This window comes from Lissotriton helveticus, chromosome 5_1 (genome assembly GCF_964261635.1).
Source record: "Lissotriton helveticus chromosome 5_1, aLisHel1.1, whole genome shotgun sequence".
NCBI lineage: Eukaryota > Metazoa > Chordata > Amphibia > Caudata > Salamandridae > Lissotriton > Lissotriton helveticus.
In genome coordinates this window covers 1,385,795,506-1,385,815,200 of record NC_136065.1, presented here as the reverse complement: position 1 = coordinate 1,385,815,200, position 19,695 = coordinate 1,385,795,506, and the positions used below count along the sequence as shown (strand labels likewise).

General features: G+C 49.0%; 1 protein-coding gene across 1 annotated transcript in view; it reads left to right on the top strand.

The window, feature by feature from the left end:
• Positions 1 to 19,695, top strand: part of LOC144752662 (pendrin-like) — a 928,614-nt gene that overhangs the window by 458,017 nt on the left and 450,902 nt on the right. Inside the window, exon 6 of the mRNA XM_078640532.1 lies at positions 18,674 to 18,813. Coding sequence (XP_078496658.1) covers positions 18,674 to 18,813 — 140 coding nt within the window. The remainder of the gene's footprint in view (positions 1 to 18,673; positions 18,814 to 19,695) is intronic.

The following is a 19,695-nucleotide window of genomic DNA, read 5'->3' as shown; positions in this document are numbered from 1 at the left end:
GACCTGCGTCGCCATCGGCAAGGCCCCTCGTTTCTTTGGTGCGTACAACAGCGTGTGTAGTGTGTGTGGCTCCATCAGCAGTCTCTCCAGCGCATAGGCCGGGTCACCCCTATCTCCATACCACCAATCATTTAGAACAAGAAGATGAGACGCCTGATAATAGGAAAGGACGTCTGAGGTCGCCAGTCCCCCTCCGTATGTAGAACGAAAGCACGTGCGCAGCGCCACCCTGATGGAGCCGCCCTCCCAGAGGAACTGACCCAAGACCGTGTTTACTCGCTTAAACCATGCGGGTTGGATCGGGTATTGATGGTTCTGTAATTGGTATAGCAGCCTGGGTAGGGCTACCATCTTAAATATCGCCGACCTGCCATACATGGTCAACGGCATACGAGACCACACCTTGAGATCTGCTTGTGTCCGTTCCCAAACCGGCACCACATTACGCTCCCAAGCGATGGCTGGGACTCTGGTAAGGAAAACCCCTAGGTATTTAAGTCCTCCTGTGGCCTGTTGGATCTCCGCCGCCCAATCTCCAACCTGTGGGCCCTTTCCCAGCACCCAGAGGGTGGACTTACGTGGATTCATGTATAAGCCCGACGTCTCCCCAAAAATCTGTAGGATGCGCATGAGGCGCGGCCCAGACTTATTGAGTTCAGTGAGGAAAAATAAGACGTCGTCCGCATAAAGTGCGATACGGTCAGACAGGTCATTGGTCCACTCAAAGCCTCTCATCTGCGCGTCAATGCGGACCCAGGCAGCCAGGGGCTCCATGGCTAAGGCAAACAAGTAGGGCGAGAGGGGACAACCCTGTCTGGTTCCCCTCTGGATAGGAAAGGTCGACGGCACCGCCCCCTCCACCCGAACCGAGGCTGTAAGGTCAGTATAGAGCAATTTCACATACGACAAAAATACCGGCCCTATGTTCAGCCGCGGCAGTAACGAGAAGAGATACGTCCAGCTGAGGGAATCGAATGCCCTATCCATGTCCGCCAGGAATAGTGCTGCCTGCACCCCGGACGACTGAATCGCCTCTACCGCGACATTGGCCCGCCTGATATTGTGCCGTGTCGCCCGCTTGGGCATAAAGCCGGCCTGGTCCGGATGGATGAGGTCGGAAATGTATGGCAACAGTCTATTGGCCAGAGCCTTAGCTAGGACTTTGGCCTCTACATTTAATAAAGAGATCGGGCGATACGACGCGTATTGCTCAGGGGGCCGACCGGGTTTGTGAAAGACCACAATCTCGGCGTATCTCCAATCTTGGGGCAGGTATCCTAGCTCCAGAGCCTCCTCTACCACCGCTCTGTAGTGGGTTCCCAGCTGAAGGTGGAATTTCTCAAAGAATTCACTATGGAATCCGTTCCCGTATTCAGTTCCCCAAGAGCGGTTCCCAGCTCATCCTCAGTTAAGGGTTTATCGAGGCTATCGCGGGCCTCATCTGAGAGCGCCCGCGGCGGTAGGTCCGCTATGAACTTATCAATTAAATCCTCTCCAATGCATTCATGTGGGGAGTAGAGGTCGGCATAATAGGCCGCAAAGCCTTCCGAAAGCAACACTGGATCAGTTATCAGGACGCCGGACTCATCCAGTATTCCCGAAGGGGTCTGTGCACGAAGCTGGCCCTGGCACAGTCTATGTAGCATCGTCCCAGATTTGTCCCCCCATTGGTACACCCTGCTGGGGGTCGCCAGCCACGCTCGTCGCACCTCATCGCGGAGCAGTGAGGCGTAAGACTGTTGCGCCAGCAGTAGCTGCTCCAGTGCCCGATCCTCCTTCCCTGGACCACAACGCCACTCTAAATCCCGTATGGTCGCCTCCGCTTGTACCAGAGTCTCCCTACGCCGCCTTTTGGCAGCCACACACCATGCTATGTCTATGCCTCTCAATGTTGGCTTCATGGCCTCCCAGAGCGTCGCCTTAGTCTCCACCGTCCCAGCATTCTCTGCCAAATAGTGCGCTATAGCTTTCCGCAAGTGGGCCTGGTAATCTCCCAGCTGTAAGTGCCAGACCGACAGGCGCCAGCGAAATTGATGCCGCCTCCGATCCAGTCTCAAAGAGACCACCACCGGGGAATGGTCCGATAGTCCCCGCGGCAAAATATTTGCAGCCTCCACCCTACCCTGAGCTGCCAGGGGGACAAAGATGTAATCCAGCCTGGAGAACGAGTGATGGACCGCTCAGAGGAAGGTGCATTCTCGCTGTGTGCCATGCATGTGTCTCCATGTATCCACCCATCCCAAATTCCTGGACATGTCCTGCAATTTGGTGTGCCCGGATGCTACCACCCCCCCCCCCCCAGGTCTGTATCTGTCGCGCGCCTGATCCATGACATCATTCCAGTCACCCCCAATGACAGCCAATACATTCGGGATAGCCGCCCATACCGTGAAGATTTTTTCCACTAAGGACCACTGCAAGGGGGGCGGGGCATACACACAGCCAAACACAACCTCCTCATCCCCAAGCGTTCCCTGGATAAATATGTATCGACCCTGCGGATCTAACCAGTGCGTGGAGTGTACATATGTGACTCTGCGATGTACTAGGATAGCGACGCCCCTGGGAAACCTGACTATAGCCAAAGCGCTGAAGGCATAATGTCTTAGTCCCTAGGAAATGTGTTTCTTGCAGCATAACGACATCCGCCCCCACTCTTTTGGCCTGTTTTAGGACCGCTCCCCGCTTAATTTTGTCTAGTACTCCTCTCACATTCCAGCTAAGGACCCGAAGCGTGGCCCCTGTCCCAGCAGCCCCCCTATCCTGGCTCGACGTCATTGATCCTTTGCAACCAGCATCCACGGCACTCGCCACCTATGTGCACTTCTAGCCTCCAACGCAATTGCTTCAAAGTCGTGCAGTCCCCCCCCAACCCAACTCCCACTAACTCCTCAAAACTCCCCCCCGCAACCCCCACCCCATACCTCAAGAAACGATGAAGTATCTGTCGCGGTGCAGCGCGGTTTCGGCCCCCAACATGAGACCAACAACCCACCCCACCAATGGATCCCCATAACCGAAGTTAACTCACTCAACACCTGCTCCTCCCCACCCTCACCTGAGAGGAACCCCCCCCGCCCGCGTACTCCTCTCCATCTGCAGTCACCCCCAAACGCTCACTTGATGTCGCACAGAACACAGTCACCCCGCTCTCACTGCGAGCACTCTCCCCGGAAAGGAGAAAATCAAGTTAGATTGTCCGCCATTTGGGCTCTAGGCGCCCTCACGAGCCCTTCTTCTGGTTCTCGGCCGCTCCTGTCGCCGTCTCCGACGCTGTACTTGACCTGGATCGCTGTCTGGAGCGGGATCTCCAATTGCCCTTGCGTCGGGAAGATCTCGCCTGCGCATCATCATGTGAGGAATCGGAGTCTCGCCCCGGAGGAGTGTGCACTTTCACTGGTCTAAGTTCATCCGTCCACAGAAACACATCCTCCGGGGAATCAAAGAAGTGCGTACGAGATTGGAATATAACTCTTAATCGGGCTGGATAAAGAAGCGCATACTGTATCTTCAGGTCGCGCAGACGCGCCTTTGCCGCCATAAAGGATTGGCGCTGCTGTTGCACCAAGCGGGTATAGTCTGGAAAGATCAGGATCGTATGATTTTCAAATCGCAGGGGCTCTTTCTTTCTGGCTTGTTTAAGGATCACATCTCTGTCATGGTAATTGAGAAGCTTCGCAATCACCGGCCGCGGCCTAGCTCCCTCCGGCAGCTTCTGCATCAGGGCCCGGTGCGCTCTCTCTATAACAAAGCAACCGGATAATGCTTCAGGAGGGATCCAGCTCCCAAGCCACCGCGTCAGGAAGCCCTCCATATCTCCCTTCTCACAACCTTCAGGCAGTCCTACAAAGCGGAGGTTGTTGCGCCTGGCGCGCCCTTCTGCGTCCTCCACCCGCAGCGCCAGGCCCTTTTGCGTGGACTCCAGGGCAGCCACCTTGCGCTTGAGAGTCACCACATCATCTTCTACCCCGGATAGTCGAGCCTTGGCCTCTGTGATGCGGGAGACCGCATTCCGCAGGACTTGGCAAAGGAGCGTAACATCTGCTCCCACCGCCCCAATTTTGGCGTCCAGCGCGTCCCGGGACTGGGTGATGGCTGCCATCAGTGCCGCATTATCCGGTCCGGCCGCCTGGGATCCTCCGGAGGCCCCCGTGCTGCCTCCCGGTCCTGTGAACTTATCCATGGGCCCTTGTTTAGGGCCTCCTCCGCCCCCTCCTGCCCCGCAAGTCATGATTAGTGTGTTGCACAAATGTCCGGGGCCAGATGTAGGGCCCCCCCCCGCGGTCCGAGCCGACCGCCGATGAGTCGGGCCAGGCACCGCCCTAGAGCCTCAGTCTGCCCCGGTTGTACTCCAGGTCCCACAGTGATGTGTGCGACTGGGGCTCCTGCGCCCTTCAGCCAAGGCTCTCCCGCTGTCAACCCTCGTCCGGCCCTCACGCTGCCGTCTGGTGAGGTCCCCCCTTGTCCATAACCGCAATAGAGGGCTGCCAAATCTCCCGCAACTCGATCTCTCCGTTGGGGCTCCCCGATGGTATCCGGCCGGTGCTCTCCACTGCCAGGCCCCGGGCCTCTTTTGCTACGCACCGTTGGGCTGCGCGGGGGTCAAGGTCCCCGGCTACCACTGCTGCCTCAGGCCTCTATGTCCCGGTTGAATCGCCCGGGGCCTTCCCTCACTCTGGCACCCTGCCCCGTACCACCCTGGGGCCAAGGAGAAAGGGGGAGTACCTGCCGGGCTGGTCTGCTGTGGTAGCGCATCCCCCGCTCACTGGTCCGGCCGCGGTGCTCCGCCGTCTCCTGTAGGGCCACTGGTGCTAGGCCGGCACCCCTCGGTTCTGGGCCGAGCGTCCTCCAGATGTATTGGGCTAGGCGCGTCTCTCCGCCTCCGCCGGGCCGCCGCCCCCAGCCGGATTTCGGCCGCCTCTGTGTACCAAGTCTCAGTGTCACGAAACTCGAGGTCCCCGGCCTCAGGAGGACGCCTGGGCCACGCCGCGTCTGCTGCCTCTCACTCCCCTTCAGTCGACTTGGTTTAGATCGTGCCCAGAGGAGCTCCGCAGCCCCTCACATCAAGCGCCTCTGGGGGCCGCCACCTTCCGGCTGGGTTCCGGCCGCCTCCTTGCGCCGCACCCCGGGGTCGCGAAACTCGAGGTCCCCGGCTTCAGGAGGCTGCCCAGGCCGCAGCGCGTCCACCGGCCCTCACTCGCTCACCGCTGCACCGGCCAGAGGCAAATTACATCCAACAGAGCTCCGCAGCCCCACGCATCAAGCGCTACTATCGGGGCCGCGGTCAGATGGGGAGAAACAGGATATTTCGGCGGATGATCGGCTGGCGGGGACGGAGCTCACCTAAGCTGCGTCCGCCATGCTTGCCGTCCAAGCCACGCCCCCCCAAACCCAGATCTTTTGACTGGGTGTGAGTGTTTGATTGGTTCAGATGCTCCGTCCATCAACACCCCCTTTTTCACCACCCCCTTTTGCACAACAAAATGAGATGAGGCCTAGGCCTTTCTTTCTCTTTTTTACCTACTGCTATGTTATTTTTTATTTACCGTGGCTCCCATTCGGACGACAGGGAATGATACAAGCTATGGCAAGCTATGGCAATCTATGAAAGTTACCAATACTGGGGAACCAAAGTTACAGGTAAGTAACCTGTTTTCTTACCTGGACTTAGTGCACAGTGCCTTACCATAGGTGAAAACTATATACTGAGCCAGCCTCCTACAGCCACACCCATTTTTTACTGACTGGTATTGCTGTTTATTTAACTAGGTTACTATAGTCCAGTCCCCTGTTTATGTACTCTGACCCCCAAAACATGGTAAAAACTGGCTAATCTCCAATTGGCATATTTAACTTTCCAATAAGGCCATATAATCATAGCTGCCAAGTTTTCAGATTGCTGTGAGTGACATTTTCATAATTTCAGTGTAATTTTTATGTATTTATTTATTTTTTTTATTTATTTAATTTATATGGCGCGTTATAACCACAGGGGTCTCTAAGCGCTGTTTGTCCAGATTTACGTGATAGGATGTTACATTCACTTGAGACCAGTTGCATGCCTAAGATCTGCCCCACGCTTGTCTAAAAAGTACAGTTTTTAATCTTTTCCTGAAGGAGAGTAGTTTACTTTCCTTCCTGAGTTCTGAGTCCAGTTTGTTCCAAAGAGCTGGGAGCGTGTTGGAAAACGCACGACCCCCCACCGTGGTCAATTTAAAGCGGGATTGGGACAAGAGAGTGGCGTCCGATGAGCGCAAGGTCCTACCCGGTATGTAGGGGGATAGTCGGGATTTCAAATATTTTGGTGCTTTGCCATACCGAGCCTTGTGGGCAATGCACAGACCCTTGAAGACAATTCTCTGGCGAATTGGGAGCCAGTGCAGCTCCTGCATCAGGGGAGAGGCATGGGCAGTCCTGGGTTTTTTAAAAATCAGCCTGGCAGCATCATTCATCACTCCCTGTAGTTTGTCCAGCAGCCGCTGTGGCAAACCTAAGTACAGGGAGTTCCCGTAGTCCAGCCTTGCCAAAATTGTGGCCGAAACCACATGTCTCAGAGTGGAAAATGAGAGGAGGGCAGCGATCTTCCTTAGCTGTCTTAAAAGGCCTATGCAAGTGCCTACTACGGTGGTGATTTGTTTTTCCATGGACAATTTATTGTCCACGTGTAAGCCTAAGCTTTTAACCGCAGCTGCCGGTTTTGGTGGTGCGCCCAATTCTTTAGGCCAGAATTTCTCGCTCCAAGGGTTGCCCGAGATGGAAATGGGCAACACTTCTGTCTTGTCTGGGTTAACTTTCAAAGAGTTCTCGGACATCCAATTCACTGTGATTTTCAGTATGTCCTGTAGCCTAGTGACGGCTCCCGGACCGTCATCCAACCGGATGATTATCTGGGTGTCATCAGCATAGTTGTACACTAGGCAATCCATCCTATTCAGGAGGGCGATCAGTGGCTGTAAGTAGATGTTGAAGAGTAGGGGTGACAAGGCAGAGCCCTGTGGAACCCCACAGGTGATCGGGGCCAAGGTGGAAAAAAGGTCACCCAACTGCACTCGTTGTGTCCTACCCTGCAAGAATGAAGTAAGCCATGCATGTGCTGTACCCATGATACCTAAGGATCTCAACCGCGACAGAAGCTGTTTGTGACACACGGTATCAAACGCCGCGGAGAGAATTATGAGTGACATTACAAAAACTATGGGTGACACTGTCTCGCAAGCAAAATCAAGCAATGAAGACGAGGGTAACATATAAATAGCAGTAATTGCATCCATTTGAGCACCAAGAAACTCTAAGAAGTACTTAAAACCGCTGAAAAGCACCAGAAATGGAAGGGCACTGCCTGAGGAGAGACTGCTGTTATAAGTTAAAGAGGGCAGGCTGGCACTGCAGCTGGTCTGAATATGATCTAATTAATCTGATCATTCATGGCAGTACATCACACCATCCTTCCTTTGAGCCAGCCTGCACCAACTGGGCCCCCTGGCTCCTGGCACTGGCAATAAATAATAATGGCATGATAATGCATTACACCACGTTGACCTCCAGGCCACCCTCTGACAATCGAGTCTCCAAGATGATGTTAAAGGCCCCAACTACACTGAAATTATGAAAATGTCACACAGCAATCTGAAACTTTGGTAGCTATGAACACGGTGTGATCTCATCATCAGCTGCTGTCTAATTAGAGTCAGACCAAGTCAGCAGACTTACTCGAGCCGCCCAGCGCTGCATAAGGCTCGGAACATTAAGCATCAGAGAGTCAGAGTCAGACTGATCCACACCGTCACTAAGTTACATTATAGATCACAGCCAGGTGACATCAGGCTGGCTGTATTTCAAAAACTCCGAAGTTGTTTCCAGTTTTACAGTTCACTGCTGCATGGCTCAGTCAGTCAGCCAGACACAGAGGCACCAGATCACACAAGCCGCAGGCACTGTGCTGCCAGCAGCCACTCGCTCACCTCTGCTAAACTTTAGTGAGGGGCGCAAATTAATGCATTAATTAACAAACTGATACTAAAACCCGTCGACACTCGCGAGGCACTTACTACTTTGCAGCGAGATGAGCGGAACAATTTGGTGAGGCCAGCGTGACTTTTCTTAAAGTTACAGCTCGGACTAGAACCACCAGCCAGCCAGGGTGGCATGAATGGAAAGGCCCAGCCATTCATGATTCTTCTGGGCGGCTGGCAGGGGCGCAACTAGGTCTTAATTTCGGGGGTGGCTAACATAGCAAATAAGGGGCGTGGCTAAAGTTAATCAAGGGGGGCGGAGCTAAAACGGCAGACAATCAGGATCAGGTAATGCTCAGGCCAAGCTGAGAAACAGAAGTGGCGATTCTGCATTACAAAACTGCACCTTGGTATTCATCATGCACCGCATGGAGACGCTTTCCACAGAGGCTCAAAGCAAAGAAAACACTCTTCCAACCACACACGCATAAGGTGTAACCTGCTACTCGCATGGACAAGTGCTTCAGCATCGCACATAGGGGTAGTAAGTGCTCTACAAATACAATATAATACGCCCTGCATTGTGTGTCTCTCTTGGAACACAATGACTAAGTGAGGACTGTGCATGCCCTCTGCATTAACGTATCTCAACTATTGATGAAAAGTGTCAGAATTGGTAGGACTGATTTGTCCGGTCGAAGGAGAATTCCAAACAGGCTATAGCTGAAGGATGCACTGGTTGACAGTATAGATTGGGGTCACAAAGATGGAAACACTCATGGCACAGATTTGGTAGAACACTGGTTATGGGAGCACACCCAGGAAGGGATGAGCAGAGATAGAATAAGAGCCACAGTCCCCTGAGTATTCTCACCTGCGACAGCAGTTGGTGAGTTACCTTCACTCCACGATGCTCTATCACATGTTTGTGTCACTACAGTTTTATTTTGTTCCGTATGGGGTTGGCTCTGTGGTCCTGAATCTGGAGCTTGCAGCTACTTCACTTCTTTCTATGGGGTTGACAGTGTCTTCCACCTCAGCAAAGTATCCTGCCTTTCTTCTCTTAGGTTCTCTGGCTGGATTCAGGCAGCTGGGAGACTGGTCACACTCTTGTTCTGAATGTTAGCAGTAAAATTCTCTGTGCTAATGTAGAGATCTTTTGGTTCACATTTCTTACTTTGTATTTGATCATATTTTCTCTAACTTACTGTAGACTTTCCCTCTGATAGATGGACCATGGCAGCGCATTGATTGGCGCGTCCTTGTGGTGATCTTTTGGGGGGTCTCCCTTTTCTCTCTCCCTTATCCCTTTTTCCTCCCAAGCGTCAGTGACAGACCTCACCTCAACCACTGTTGATATTCACCATCATAGGAGACTGAGTGAATTTGACAGCAATTATGCAGTCTCGTCCATACTGAATCTCGATCCTAACACCATGCCCATGATGTCCCAGGTGCCTTGACGCTCATGTACCATTTCTCTTAAAACAACCGTTGACATGTGCCCAAAACAACATGCACCACCTATCTTCAAGCATAGTTCTCCGTCTGGGGCCAATGTTCCCCTCAAAGCAGCTGCTGCCTTGCCTTGTTAAAACAACTGAATACAAATTCAACACACCAAAAGTGCTTAGGTGAAATCCCTGCATTCAGGCAAGGATATCACCTCGGTGGCAGCCCGTCTCAAACAAAACAAGAGGTGTGGGGCAGGGAGGGTTGTTGAAACCTTTCAGAGGCTGGCTGGCAGGGGTTGGTTCTGGGCCTCTCCGAAAGGGTAATTAAAATTACATTCTCGTATGCTAAAGCATCCATGCTACACACAGCCTAAATAGAAATTTAACTGGGGAAGAAAAGTTTCCATGCTTTAATTATTTTAATGCGTGTCAGTAAAGTGTCATGCGGTCATGATCATCTTAGCCCGAGCTGCAGAAGACGACGGGGGGGGGGTGGGGGGGCTGAAGCCCCTTTAGCCCAATGGGCGTTGCGCGCCTGGCAGATATGTACACTCATATGTAGCTGTGTACCTTCATTTTGCACTGCCGTCCCCTGGCCATTCCACCAACAGCTTCACTATTCCCATTCAGCAGAAGACGTACATTCTTTTTATAGTGCAGCTTTGAAAACACCCACTTTTTCACAACTGCTCGTGAACGCGGATTGTCTACAAACAGCAGAAGTTCTGCAGATAAAAGAGTATGCTTCCTTTATTCCCTTCTTTGAACCTCAGCAATTTACACAACGTTCAAGCAGGTTTCAGGCCTCCTGCTTCTGTGCGCGAGTAGCTTTTCCAGTTAAGGTTTTTCTGTAAATTCAGGCACTTATAGAAGCGTTCATCCCGTTACAAATTTAGGACTACAGGAACCAGAATGCAGAGAAAACGTTAACTGGACATTTCTAGCGCAAGGAATGGGGAAACGTGAGAATACTGCGTAATTTACTTATTCACATAACGCCTATTGCCTATTTACGGACTTCAGTGGAGACAGCTTTCAGGACATTCACGATTCTGGGTAGTCATTTTTTTTTCTTTCCACTGTCACATTAAAACCTTCACACCTCCCAGCAAATAAAGTCTTGCTTCACGCCATCAGGCTGGGTTTACAATGCACCAGAGAATACCGAATCCCAGCCAATCCCACTTTAAACAATCAGCAGAGGTGTGTGGGTGGAGGCGACGACTGGAGGCAGGCGGGCAACTAGAGTCAAATTTCGGGGGGGGGGGGGCTGAAAAAGATTTGGGGGGGGGTAATTCTTCCAGCCGTAACCAGAGTGGATGTAAGAAGTGCTAAAAACATAACAAAAGCCTCATTTACATTTAAATGGTCTTTTACAGACCTGTGAAGTACTCGGGTGCGGCTGCAATTAAAACGTCGCCAGCCGCAAAGCTGTGTCAGCCCGGGCTGACACACACGACGGGGGGGCTGAAGCCCGGTGAGCCCAATGGGTGTCGCGCCTGGCGGCTGGTCATGTGTTCTCAGCTGTTAGGGTCCCGGCAGTCCCGCTGGCTTCCCCCCGACAGCCTGCTCCAAATCGTCACGTTAAAAAAAAAAAACAGCAAAACACAGGCAGTGTAGCATGGCCACAACAGAAACGGCAATCTTCGCCTTTAATTAACTGAATTCTCTGCTAGCAAGCAGGCGGCGGCGCGTGGTGTGCCTATAATGATCAGCTTTGAAACAGGCCCGTAATTAAAGAAGAATGTATTGCGCCACATGGGCTCTGCGTGCAAAACTCTAAAATCATGGGCACTTACTGCGTCAAGGGCCAGCGAGAGGCAGTGCTGTCCAGGCCGGTCTCCGGCAACCCAACTCACTCGGACCCCGCCCGCAGCATTGAGCAACGCCGGCCGCCGGGCATCCTTGAGGGTCGTGGCTGCGGCGTAGCTATAGAGCTGCACAGTCAGGAAGATTTTCTGGGCAGCTACAAACCACTCCGGCCATCAGTGTGTGGTTCATATCAGCAGCCTAAATGTTTGCCGCCATCTGAGGAAGGGTCATGCAAACTGTTGTAATTCAACTGTTACTGCGGCGGGCGGGTGGATAACTGTAGCAGGACCCACCGCCTAACACACTGGGCACTTGCCGACTCCTCCCACCTGAGCTGTGAAAGGGTAATGCCGCAGCCGCGCGGTGATAACCCATTGCTGAGGTCTGTTAAATTGTAATAGTAGCAGCTTCCCTTGGCCTCAGGCAGACCCCAAGCCTGTCGGAACAGCGTACAGCGAGAGCATCTGCTCTGCACTTTTACATAAAAAATTGGTGGGTTAGCAGCCAGCGTTCTGGGCTCTTCACAGCCAAGGAAGCGCTACAAATGCGTGACTTTCCATTTCAGTGCGATGATGCAGATCACCACACTGAAATGCGCTGGTGTCACTCCTGGTGCGTGATACTTGGAAGAGCTGTATAATAGGGTGCTGGATAATATACCAATAGCATGTAAAGTTAAATATCACCTGTGGATTGCAGCGCCTATTGTGCCATCCACTAGACTAACAATGAAAAACATGGGTTCACTCCTTCATATACTTTCTTTGACTGAAGAAAACCCTACCTTTAAATATATGTCACTCCTAAATAGGCTTGTAGACCCCAGTGTATGTAACCTAGTATTTAAAGGTGGAGCATGTAACAATTTTATGTTGGCATGTTCCGAAAGTGACTTGCTCCCATAGATGCTATTTTCACTATAAAGGACTTTAACTGATACGAGAAAAACTAACATTCAAATAAAATACAATTTTTGCTAACTTTGTTTTGGGAGAAGATACAGAAGTGATTCAACCACTGTTTTTAATATTTTTGATAATCCAGTTTAATGGTGAAGTTTGATTTATGATCCATTTACATGAAAAGTAACTTTTAAAAAGTTGGACTTTTCATTCCCAATGCTCCAGTGGGCTACTTGGCTTAGTCTTTCTGCAGCTACACACTGTCAGTCCTTTCCCCTTAATAGTGTATAAAAACTGCTCCCGGAAACATTGGCTTACACCTTTTGGCAGGAAGACCTGGGTGGGAATTATGTGACTCTTCTCACCTCAGGAAGGGCAGCTAAGAAGGATTCTTGAACTTCATTAACTTGTTAGGGACCATGGGGAGGCCTGACCATGCATAGTAAAGTGTAAAGGGAGGCCTCAGGAATACAAACCCAGGGTATAGTGTAGCCAGCTTGGCACCATCAAAGTTGGTGACGGAACACGTCCCAGACCCAGTTTGATCTGTTAAAGGAGGAGAAGACTCCTTATTTTAATAGCCACACCACAGGCTGGGTGTTAGGGTCATACAAAATATGCTGATAATATCATAAGAAACTATGGCTGAGAATCCTTTGCAGAAACCACTGCCACCCTCGCACAAGGTGCAATAATTGGTAAGTAAAATGGCGAGCATGAAGAGGGAGAGTGCTGTTAATGAAACCTCTTGGGTACATAGCTGTCAAACGTTACATTAGAGCTTGCCACCAGGAGTGAAAATGTATGAAATAGTAATTAATAACAAATGTAAGATACATTTGTACGATAACAATGCACATATGTTGCCAGGCCTATGAGACCTAGTGCGCGATTACAGAAGCTTCCACAATCTTCTAGAAAGTATTGCACAAGGTCTTGTAGTCTCAGTGGTCATTTTGGGACCATTTGATACAAATACTGCACCATGGTCTTTGCCAGGCAGTTATAGACTGCACCCAGAGGACTCGTCTGGGCAGTAGCGCTCAAACTCCTGGAATCAGCACTTGTCTTCCACGCCTGGGGTTGATCAGGAACCTTGAAACCTGCAAGAAAAGAAAAGAGATAAGTATGAATTGTAAAGACTTTGGATTATATTCACAAACTGCACTTTTGTGGTAATTTATACTTTTTTAGAAGTAACATACTATTTTGTAGTAAGTCCATCACTACACATGGCCAACCACTGGTACTGTAACACCCCCTCTCATTAAAAATAATGGAGGTAAGGACTTAAAATAAAACCCTGTAGGAAATAATGTTAAATTATATTCAAATATTTAAAGTAATTAACAATATAAATAAATGTAAATTGATGTTATTTTTTTTAAAATAAAAATAGTACAGATTTAATATTTAATTATAAAGTATTGAATTATTATTCCATTGTAAAATACTTAATAATTAAATATTTAATAAAAAAAATATTGAATGTGTATGTTGGACCTGACATGCTTTTGCATTCCTACTTGGAAAGTGCACATATCCTCCCTAACTAATAACCCATTTTCTTATACCAGTCTTAAAGTGTCTTGTTGAGTCTTGCGTAAAACGTTTTCCTCAAGGATAAAGATAGAAGAAGGTGGTTGGCTCTTTATTGACTATTAATTTTATTCTAGAGGTAATTCTGTGAAAAGTGCCCACCAAGTACTTCCGCATATGTGGTGAAAAAAACGGAGCATGTGGAGTGTCTTTAACTGGAATTTACTTTGAGAGCATCCACCACCACCTTCTCAAAGCATCAGATGAAGTCTTCCTCAGAAAAGGGGTTGATAACTATAGCTTAACTGTCGACGCTGACCAAGACATCAATGGCTACCTAACCGTCATCAAGACACTTGACAACTTGACACAGTTGACAACAGCACTGTTGACATTTATGACCCCGTTGAGTACAACAGTATTGTATGGCAACAACAGTTACCTCCTTAGTGACCAACACCACCTCAACATCAACCCGATCGACAGCGACAATGGGCTCAAAGTTGACGGCAGTACCACCTCGTTGATGACAATATTGGCAACATTGTCACTGATGACAGGAACTGCATTGCAACCTTATACAGACCCTCCAGCTTATCGCGATTTGCCCAAAAATCGCGAAATCGGCCGATCTGTGGAAGTGCCGCGATATTTGGGCAAAAGCCCGCGAAATTTGCCGTTTCCGGCGTTTCCGCCTTAGATTTCGCGGCGAGAAGGAGCGAGGAGGTCGAGGGGGGGGTCTGACTAGGTCGCAAAGATGCATCACATGATCGCGTGGTGCACCACGGCAGGCTCTCAGGCAGGCATGAGGTATGGTAGTGATTTAACTGTGAGCAAGGGTTTTAACTGCACCCTCTTCTGCAGCCGGATATTAGGGGGCCTGATGGAGGATTCCTAATAATGCTGCGGGTGATAATGAACGCGGCTGCTCGTCTCGCCTGCTGGGAGCAGACAAAGCCTTTGTTGGCCCAACAGGCGAGCTTCCGGCTCCGAGCAGCGCGTCCACGTCCAGGTTGTAATGGAAGCGCCTAAATAAACCCAGGATGGCTTCGAACGGCAGAACAGCTGCTTTTGTTTTTTTTTCCATTTCAGAAGCGAGGCAATCGGAGGAGTGATATTGGGAGCTCATTTGTAAGGGGTGGCAAATGAGGCTGGAAACATTAAGCATTGGCAAGCAGTTTGTAGCACCCGGGGGAGGGATAGGCAGTAGTCATATGGAAAGGGGGGGGGTTACGAGATACAAAACAGGGAGAGGTGAGGAGAGAGAATGGAGGGAGAGACACAGGAAAGAGAAACAAGAAGAGGGGGTGAGTTACAGAGCGGGGTGGGGAGGGGAAGAAAAGGAAGTGAGGATAAAGAGAGAGGGTATGAGATACAAAATGGGAGAGGGCGAAGTGAGGGGAAAGAGTGGAGGGAGAGAGGAAAGGGAAACAGAGAGAGCGGGAGAGGGGGTGAGAATGAGAGAAGGGAGGGAGAGGATGGGTGAGGGGAACAAGGGGAATTGAGGAGAAAGAGAGAGAGAGGGTAAGAGATACAGAGCTAGGGGGTAGTGAGGAAAAGGAGAGTGGAGGGAGAGAAAGAGGAAACGGAATCAGAGAGAGGGAGAGAGAGAAAGGAAAAAGAAACAGAAGGAGATGGAGGACGGGGTGAGGAGAAAGAAGGGAAGAGAGAGGAAAGAGAATCAGAGAGCGAGAGAGTGATGTGTGAAAGAGAGGGAGGGATAGAGGTGAATGAGGGAGAGAGAGGGAAAGAAAGGGCAGTGAGAAAGATCAGTGAGAGTGAGAAGGAGAGAGGTCAGTGAGGGACAGGGTAAGGAGAGAGAGAAAAAAGGAGTGGGAGAGAAAGCGAGAGAGATAATTGGGAAAGAGAGGTGGGAGAGCAGCGAGAGAGAAGCAGGAGATAAGCACAACCGAGGTGAAGGTAAGGCAGGGGAAGGAAAGAGGATAAGGAGGAGAGAGGAGTTGGAAATTGGGGAGAGCGAAGAAGCAAAGAGAAGGTGTGGGTGATAGGAAGGGGACATGAAGGAAAGAGAGGCGGGCGAGAGAGGGGGAGAGTGTGGAGGGAGGGGAGAAAGGGGGTGATAAGAAAGAGATAGAGAAAAGCGAAAGAGGGAGACAGACAGAAATGTGGGAGAGAGAATGGAGAGAGAGGACAGGGAGAAAGAGAGGAAGAGAGCGGTCGAAGATGAGGGAGTGAGGAAACAGAAGGGGAAGAGAGAAGAGGGCACGAGAGCGGGTAGAAAGGCGAGAGATGGTAGAAGATGTGTGTGGGGGTGTGTGCGTGTGCTTCATGTTGTTAAATAACAAAAAAAAGTAAGATATCTGTGTTTGTTGTAGGAAAAATGGCCACATAAAATGCCGCAAAATTGCCGCTAAATTTCCATATATGTGCCGCTAAATTTCCATTTTTGTGCCGCTAAATTTGCTAATTCATGCCGCTATATCCTGGGGGGTCTGCTTATACTTGCCTGCAGTTGCTGCTGAAGCTTTCTGAACTCTCACATTGCAGATAATGACACCAATGACCACAAGCAAGCATCGGAAATAGCCTACTGTCCTGGATATTTAGATACACACTATTTGCTCAAATTTTAAGAGTGACTTCATGAGGAGGAACATCTACAGGAGTATGAATATCAAACCCAGATCTTGCATGTGTAAGCCACTCTAGCAGCAATGACGAGCCTTACCCACGCTGTCCCTACAGGGACCCACCAATAATGCAGGTGCCAGTGATATTCATGAATATGTTCGAACTGATGGTGGACTCATTTCAAACGTTCCTTCCAGATCAACTACAGCCTTACCAATACCACCACCTCCTCCTCTGGTGTCAAACCCCCTACCATCACCACCTCTATCAAAGATAATTGCCCCTTCACCACTGCTTGTCTCAAGGATAACTGTTCCTCCAATCCCACTGACCTGGGGTAACAGCGCACTAACTGACTTAGTATTGCAATAAGAAAGAAGGGGGACTTGGAGGTGATAAAGTTCCAGTACCCGTGCTCCAAAGATCATTTATAATTAAAAATGGGGGTTCCTGTTCCTGTTCTTGTTAAGACAATAGAAGTGATACTTCCATATCCTCTTTCCAACACCCCACTAGACCACTCTCACACTCATCAAACTGCGAAAGAATAAAAAGATTTCCCCTAAAGTGACCCTTCTGAGGACCCGTAAGTCATTGCAATGCCGGTCTGACGAGGAGCATCCACCCGATGATGAGGCATCACATCCCTAGAGATGTGTGAGGGCAACTTTATCCATTCTTGTTGACTGTCCCCTACATATTGGTTCAGTACCTAGCAGGCTCTTTCTTCATTATTGTGGCACTCTTTGTGTCTTAACAGGAACTGTAACCCCTATTTTTTTAATTATACACTTCTGACTGTCAGGTGGAAAGAAGAGGGCAAATATTTTTGAGGAAAGACAGGATGAGGTTCATGCGCATCCTGAAAAGTGGGGGGAATGACATTCACCTTAGAGAGGGTGATACGTCTTCAGTACAGCCAGGTTCAACTCCAGATGACATTGCCCATTTTCATGCCTTAATGGAAAAAGCAGCAAAGACGTTTGACCTACCCATGCTTCTGAAGACAGCAATGTTTCCTACATAATTTTAAGGAGCCACCTTGTAAAACTACCAAATCTATCCTGATTCTGGATTACGTCTGGTTGGAAGGTCTCAAACACTTGCTCACACAGTTCAGGCAGATGTGGCCCTACTTGGGAAGAAATGCAGAGCACCAGAGTTTTTCCTGACTTGTTTGACTCTGCCATACCAAACTTGACTCCATCTTTGTGGCTGTAGGTCAACGTAGGATGAAGAATCTGGTCACTGCAACATCAATCCTTACAGACAAGAATGATAGATGCATGGAAACGTAGGGCACAGGATCAGTTCGATTGATGCCCTGGTCATTCTGGGATGATGTGATCACCTGATTTGGCATGACATTTTGCCTCCTGTCAATTTTGAAGATACTAAGGTCATTGTCAAAGAAGATGCAAATTCATTGGCTGCCTTTATAGATGCCATGATGGATGTTTTGTGTACCAGTTTCCATGAGCTAGCAGGAGCTAAGCATCTGCTCTAAGAATGATGGAGTACATATTGCATAAGAAGCACGCCTACAAAAACTCTATGCTGGAGTGTCTTTGCAGGACGTTTGGTGTGCCAAGAGACAAGGCAAGAAAGCCTTTACAAAGCATAACTTCCAGGATGTGAATCTGGCAGCCAACTGCAGTGGGAGGGACAAACAGTTGTATGCAAACTGTTCTAAAAAAGTGAGCCTGCGTCCTGCTTTATTCATATGGTATGTACTTCTTCCTATTCTGGTTCAAGCAAGCAAATATTTGACTGATCTAATGCCAGAGAACAAATGAGTTACTTCTCTGTAACTCAGGTTCCCTACCATTGGTATCTTTCATATATTCACATGCGACTGTCCCTCCACAATTAGATGATCGCTTCTGGTATAAGTACCCTTGACATTTGCGCTATAAAATATGAGCTATGATGGCCTCAAGGGGGAGTAGGAGAGCTCAGCACTGCCACCTAACTAGCTGATTGCCGGGTTATTGCAAATGAGGTGAATGTGCCACTAAACAAACAGGGTTGTTATGGCCTATGACCTTTTTAACACTTTTTAATTGTATTTAGGTTTAAAAGGTATGCCCAGCCTGTCATTAGAAATGATTTAAGCTTGTGAATGTAGTAAAGATACCAATGCTGGGGAACTGTAGTTACAAATACGTTTTCCCTCTCAAATATAACAATAGAGGGTACTTAGTGATTTCGGTCACTGCTGCTCTCACTCTGAAATTAATGTTCATTTTCTTGGGGATATTGTTGTAGGACCTCATCTTGATCCAGTTACTGTGAATTTTGGAATTGTATTGTTGACTAAATTGAGAATCATGTTCACCTCAGTGAGTGTGTCAGTGACATATTGGCATGTTTTGGACTTATAATTCTAAGGCCCTTCATACCAGGGTTCTTTATCTTTCAGGTGTTCCAAGAAAAGATGCATGTCATTCCTTACTGCAGTGTTTCCCTTTATCGGCTGGATTCCTAAGTATAAATTTAGTGAAGCGCTTCTGGGAGACGTTTTGGCTGGTGTAAATGCAGGATTGGCATTTGTTCCACAAGGTAAGAATACTTATGGAACTTTTTTCTGATGGAGATACATTTTTTAGACATTTGCCACCTGCATTCATTTTGTTTAGCTTCCTATCATCGCACTGGGTTCTTGTAGTGATATATGGCACCACTTTAAGGGGTTTCCATGGAGGGAATTTAACAAATTCTCCAACATTAGATGTATCATGAATTTGATTCCTTATCATATTCACTGGCTTCAGACAGGGGGCAAAAACACAAACAGGTCGATGCTAAATGTGAGAAGTTGGCCTGGTATATGATGTTCACTATTCTAGTGAACACCTTGCACCAGTCCAAACAACCCTTATGGTGATGGTTGTAAAGTCAACCTTATAGACCAGCTATCCTAGAGGTAGCGTGGACAGAACAGTCTTAGGCTAAAAGACTCTTGAGGGCGTGTAAAGCCAGCTGTTTTACCATATGTAACCCCTTGAATACCAAATGAAAGGACACCACACAGGATATATATAAAATATATATGTATTTATTCACTAACACACTCCTCTGAACTCTTTATGAGGTCAGAGACAAAAGCACATAACAAGTTACTCTTAGAAACACTTTAAATAGCACAATTTACAGTTAGGCCCTAGGGTCGCGTAAAACCATATACTAAGTAAGTGGTATAAGAACCACGACTTGGGAAAGGAGAAGGCCTAGGGCCTAGGAAATCGCTGGGGCTACACTATCTGACCCTTAGGTTAGGAGTAGGAGGCCCACAGGCGGCGCGTGCAGTGTCAGTACACTCACGCGAGAGTCAATAGAAAGTCAATGGGAACTTAGAAGGTAAGTAAATGAAGATTTAGGACACTTCCGGTCTAGCTAGGAGGAAACAACTATTAAATCTGGACACTAGGATAGTCAATCCCT